This window comes from Cornus florida, unplaced genomic scaffold (assembly GCF_030987335.1).
Source record: "Cornus florida cultivar Cherokee Brave unplaced genomic scaffold, ASM3098733v1 CherokeeBrave_3.0.0_Hap2_Chr06, whole genome shotgun sequence".
NCBI classification, from domain to species: Eukaryota; Viridiplantae; Streptophyta; class Magnoliopsida; order Cornales; family Cornaceae; genus Cornus; species Cornus florida.
The window spans coordinates 89,300,742-89,307,026 of NW_026775576.1; the positions used below are offsets into that span (position 1 = coordinate 89,300,742).

At 32.8% G+C, this 6,285-nt stretch overlaps 1 protein-coding gene across 1 annotated transcript; it reads left to right on the forward strand.

The window, feature by feature from the left end:
• Window positions 1-3,356: 3,356 nt before the first annotated feature.
• Window positions 3,357-5,801, forward strand: LOC132315014 (transcription factor SPEECHLESS). The gene is made up of 3 exons (XM_059813770.1): window positions 3,357-3,758; window positions 4,225-4,770; window positions 5,626-5,801. Exons 1-3 carry the CDS (start codon window positions 3,357-3,359, stop codon window positions 5,689-5,691), a joined length of 1,014 nt encoding a protein of 337 aa, XP_059669753.1. The 3' UTR covers window positions 5,692-5,801.
• Window positions 5,802-6,285: the final 484 nt, after the last annotated feature.

Genomic DNA, 6,285 nt, shown 5'->3' on the forward strand with positions numbered 1-6,285 from the left:
TAGTAATTAGTGCACCAAATATATGTATATCTCACATATGTTAGTGTAAGACCCAAATTCCTTGACTTCCTAATCATGTTTGTGCTTCCTAAAATATCATGGATGTGAGTTAGACAAAAGTGGAGAAACAAAAGAACAGATATTTACTTTTCTTTTCTTTTGGATCTAAAAATATTAATGAGTGCAAGAATATATTATGGATATTTTCAAAAATTGAGTGAGAATATAAGTGTGTGTGAGAGAATCAATTATCATGAATGTGGGGGCGGTAGAGAGTGAAAAAGAAAGATGATTATCTTTTGAATAAAATAAATTAGTGGGGGCAAGAATGTGAAGTGGGATATATTTACAATTTGAGTGAGGGCATTTTTAGAATTTTAACAAAAGCTATAAGTATTAAGGCTTTGTTTGTTTGGATATAAAATATATTTCAAAAAATATTTTTTTATTTTCTAATGTTTGGTTGTCGTAAAATATTTACGAATAAAAAGTATATTAAAACGTAACAAAAATAACTTACCCATAAATTTTCGGTAAGTTATTTTATATGTTCTGCACGATAGATTTGACATCAATCTCAACCTACACGTTTGCCTAACACCTAAAAAAACAAAAATAAAGAAAACATTTTACCTGAAAAAGAAAAATCTTTTTCGAGAAAAATATTTTACGTCGAAACAAACTGAGTCTAATATAAAAAGAAAAAAAAAAATCAGTGGTAGGTCCGTGCCTACCCTAGGCCAATCTTTGAGTTTTTAAACTTTTTGTTATATGAAAATTTTAAAAAAGAATAATAATTTAAAAATGGAACATAAACTTATTTGGTTGTCAATTTTATGAAAATTCAATAAAAAAAAACAGAACAATCTTTTATGATTCTTTTAAAATAGTTTTATATTTTAAAAATTTTTGAGAATTAATTTAAGAAGGGTGAACTAAAAAGTGTGAGAAGTGCTCATTTGATTGGTTCAATATCAATGAGTCCAAAAATAGAAAGTTGAGGATTGGAACAAATGTATAACTAGAATTCTTGGAATTTCTTAGAAATTCTTGATCGGTGCCCTATTAGTTTACAGAGACAATTGAATGACAGTTTATTACAGTAATATTTTTGCCTATAGATTGGTAAAAAGAAATTCCTTCTTTTTTCCGTCTTTTTCTAGAGAAGTCAATTAGATTTATAATGAAATTTAACCATTCGAATAATATATCCAAATACATTCCTTCTTGATTGAAAGAAATGAGAAGAGAGTGAATCCCATCAACTGATAAAAACAGGTGGTTTATTGAGGAAATGCAGTCTTTAATTTTATCACAACTGATTGATCCATCTAGAAGAGACTGAGACACTCTCAAAATCACCAATAATCAAACGGTTGTTGTCAACTTCACTGCTAATGCAGATGTGGATCCCACTGATCTCATAAGATGCAGCTCATAATTAATCAATGTCTGCCGATACAGTTTCATTTCCTACCCGTACCCACAAGCCATAGTCCGGACCCCTGCAACAGAACAATCAAAATGATAATTATAACCTCACCAATAATATTCCATTTAAACCTAACGACAGCACAAGGGTATATTGGTCTTTCCACGTAGGTCTGGCAGCATGGTTTCTATCAAAACCGAGCCTTGAAAAAGAATACATTTCTGAGGAGGGGATGTTTATAACCAAATTCTTCATACTGCAGGGATATATATATCCATGACATTTCTATCTCAAGTTTGCAGAAAATGATAATTTGTACTCTTTGACATACTTCATTCCTTTAAATTCACTTACAGTGAGATATTTATGAATAGCAATAAAATTGTATACATTTTGTAACATATCAGTTTGATTATTTGATTTTTCTAGTAGCCATTTTATGAACAATTGTGAGTACATCCGCTGGATGAAATAAGTTTTATGGTGGGATCCATCTGAAGCAACCTCAGTGCAATGGATTTGATCTTGCATTGCCTTCATTATCCATGACATTCTTCTTTTCTTTTTTCCTAAATAATCCGACAATTTATAAGGTTGCAGCATTATGACTTTCGATGAGATCACCTATCCTAAACACTACTCTCACTGAAAACAACATTTCTTCATTATAGTATAAAAAAGATATGGCCTACCTGATTTGTCACTAAAAGAATAATTCTCAATAACTTAGAAAACACAAATATGTTTTTAGAAACGGTTCTCTTAAAATAGATTAACTAAGATTTTATAAAACAATTTTCAAAAAATTTATTTGTACAATTTTTTTTTAAAAAATAAAAACTATTTTTTAAATTACAAACCAAACAAATACAATATTTTTGACTCAAAACTTTATATATGCATTTGTTTTTTGATATAGTCTGGAAGTCGCACATGATTCGCTAGCCAAATGTAAGATGGACAGACTTAGAATATGATATTGTCGATCGACTCATTTTTTGATATTAAGTTTTTTAAAATAGCTGATGATTAATGTATACTACCATATTATTATAAGTTTGGATGTACTTTGTTGATTTGGTCTCAATTCAGATTAGCTTTCCAAGTTTTAACGTGTAATTGATTGTCAAATGTTAGTATTTGTTGGTTAAAAATATAAGACATTGGAGAGGATAATAATGATTCTTAATTTGTTTTTAGTTGATATTCACACTCTTTGTTAATAAATTATTTGCACTCGAAGCACTAAGGTCTAAGGCCAAATTCTTACCCGCTTCAAACAGCCATTCAGTTCCTAATTGATATAAAGTACAAAATTAGTAATATCAATTCAAACCAACAAAGTGTAATATCAATTCAAAATTAGTAATATCTTTTATTGGAGTCTTAAAAATTGTTGCCCGTGCTCTCTACGCGCTCAAATGCATGTGGGGGAAAGAGTCTGCCAGCCCTCCTTGTCCATATATATTTCCATGATTCTTCATGGATATACATACACACACACACACACACACACACATATATATATATATATATATATCTATTTTACATACCCCTCTCTCTCTCTCTCTCTCTCTCTCTTATTCTGGCAAACCTCTAACGGTAACCTTTAGTTTGCTCTGGCTAGTCCATTTCCGTTCTAGTAATAGAAATCTGTATTTCCATTCGATCCCTCCTCAATTTCCGTGGAATCCCCCGCAACATCATCAAACGGACACAAATCATATAGATGCCCATCAACATAAATTTGATGGTGATAGTTTAATATATACTAGTCATTTTCACTTCTCCTTTTCTATTTACTCCTTTTGGGTATTTGCTAAATCTTCATATTAATTCACACCAATAACATCTTCCACTTTCATTTCAAATTACTCTCTCACTTCCCTCCAATTCTGTTTTCTGATTTTCTTTAGCAAAGGTGATGATGGATAGTGACACTTGTTTATCTGGTTTTTTTGAGGAGTGTGAATTTGGCGAAACTCAGGACCTTGCCTGCTCCGATGACCTCTTTAGTATTTTCGAGACTTTAGAAGGTGTTTTGGCGTTTCCTCCATTAGATGAAACTGTTTTGGGCTCCAAAGAAGGTGATCAAGAGACGAGGACACGGTTAGTTTCACAGAAATCTACGTCTTCAAGTGCTTTTCAGGAGTCTGAGACAGAGCCTGAAGCTTCACCACATTCCAAGAGACAGAAGCTCACCGGAGCCACCTTGGACCAGCGACACAAAATTTCTCACATAACGGTGGAGAGGAATCGGAGGAAGCAGATGAATGAGCATTTGTCAGTCTTGAGATCCCTAATGCCTTGCTTCTATGTCAAAAGAGTAAGTGGTTAATTAATTTTACATATGTATCATTATATATATATATATATAGTTTTCATGATTCAACTTCCTTTGGCTCAGCCAAAACTCTATTAATTTGATTAAAAATGATACCTACCAAGTTACTCATCCAAAATCTTTCTCACCGAAAGCATGCATGGTTCATATTCATATTCATATTCATATCGGTTATGACAAAGTTTTATGCTGGCTGTCCAGCTACCCTATTACTGAAAGCGAGAATATAACTAAATACTTTTAACAAATTAAGAAGCTTACGAATGGAACAAACTTTTATTAATGTTCAAAACCTAATTTGTTTCCTCTTAACATGCCCTAGAATTTGGAAGTCTATATCACTAACTCTTTAACTAGGAACCTCCATTAGATGTCATTATATAAGTATCATAGACTTGGTAATTAATTTATGTACTAATGTATATATATATCTTGTGCTTTCATGTAGGGAGATCAAGCTTCGATAATAGGAGGGGTTGTGGATTATATCAAAGAATTGCAGCAGGTTCTACAGTCATTGGAAGCGAAGAAGCAACGCAAAGTTTACAGTGAAGTTCTAAGTCCTAGGGTTGTTTCAAGTCCAAGACCCTCACCACCAGTACTCAGCCCTAGAAAACCACCTGTAAGCCCAAGAGTGAGCTTACCGCCAGTGAGCCCAAGAACCCCACAACCAAGTAGCCCTTACAAGCCTAGGCTGCATCAGCAAGGTTACCTCTCTCCCACCAAATTAGTTACTTCACTCGAACAGTCTTCTTCTTCCTCCACTTCCTCCATTGATCATAATATTAATGAACTCGTGGCTAATTCAAAATCAACAATTGCTGATGTGGAGGTGAAGTTCACTGGCCCTAATGTCCTCCTAAAAACTATATCTCCTCGGATTCCTGGGCAAGCCACGAAGATAATTTCCGCACTCGAAGACCTCTCACTTGAAATCCTCCATGTGAGCATTAGCACCATTGACGAAACTATGCTCAATTCATTCACCATCAAGGTAAGAAACACAATTAAGCTGATATTCATCCTCAGGTTACTATATATATATATTTTTAATAGTAGAACATCTTAGCAAATAAATTTTATGATTTTTGGTACCTACTTCTATCTCCAATATAATTTGCAAAATATTTAGTAGATATATACCCAATTAGGCTAGCTAGACCCGGTTTATGAAACTTAAATGAAGATCTTCACATCCTTTATTTCTTTTAGTTTGTTCCATTTTTCTTTTTTTGTCTCTTCCAATGCTATGGTCCTTCATCCATGTTGTTCATTTTAAAAACCTCTTCGTAATTAAATGCAACAGTATTAATGTCCAAAATCGGCTTGTACATGAACAATCTCCAATAAATTCCTCTGTTATATGTTTCATTTGGACTTTGGCGGTGGGGTTGATAGATTTTTGTTTCCCACCTCTCTCTCGCTCACACACACACACACACATATTTTTACTCAATTATGTTGAAACAATGTGTAGAACTGTATGGAACAAGACACTGCAAGCCTTTTTAAAATTTTTGGGTACTAAATAAGAACATAGAAGAAAGCAAGAAGCTAGGTTGCCATTTATTTCACACCCATTATTGTTAATGACACATTGTGGTACCGGACTAGACTTGTACTGATCCTTAAGTTAATTTACTACAAGTCTACATCCATTTATCTAGAAAGACACTTTCCATTGAAATTTTGTATAAATTTTACTGAACTGCCATAACTTCTCGTTTAGTCGTAGTATTATTTTATCTAGGATTTATTTATTTATGGCACTGATTCAATATTGTATTGATTAACTTAAATATAATGTGACTAATATGATTGGGTATGTATGTGCCTTTGTTTGGTGTAGATTGGAATTGAATGCCAACTTAGTGCTGAAGAACTAGCTCACCGAATTCAGCAAACGTTCTTCTAAGTTTACTAAAGCTTATTTGTTTCAGTCCAAACCCTAACACTCTCTTTCGATCTCCATCTCTTCCTTCTGAAGCTGTAGTAATAAAAGAGAATGTGGTGAGGCATTTACCACCGTTTTTATTAACTTAGATATTGTAATTTTAATTTACATCAGTCATGACCATGTACTAGCTCACTAATGTAACCCTTCTAATTTATTTATGAACATTAGTTTAGTATGGATTTAAATTTTATTTGCCTTCATGAGCTCATATTTACTTTAAATACTGCCTATGATTGTGGTTACATAACGTTCCTTGTTCCCTTTTTTTTTTTTTTTTTCCCCCTCAATTTTTTTGGTTTTTTGAATGAATATGTTATGCATGTCTATGACATCCCATATTTGCCTTAATGGAGGTGAGGTTGTATAGATGTGTTTTGAAAGTAAAACCATATGTTATTCCACAAATCCTAGTAGCTTTATGATATGTGATGCGGATGAATAACAATAAATTAACCAGTAAGGGTTATATAGTCTTGTGGGCACCAGTAATTCCCTTTTTCTCAAGCTCTGCATTTTTGTATATCCTAGAAATTTTTAAGTTTATCACAAGGG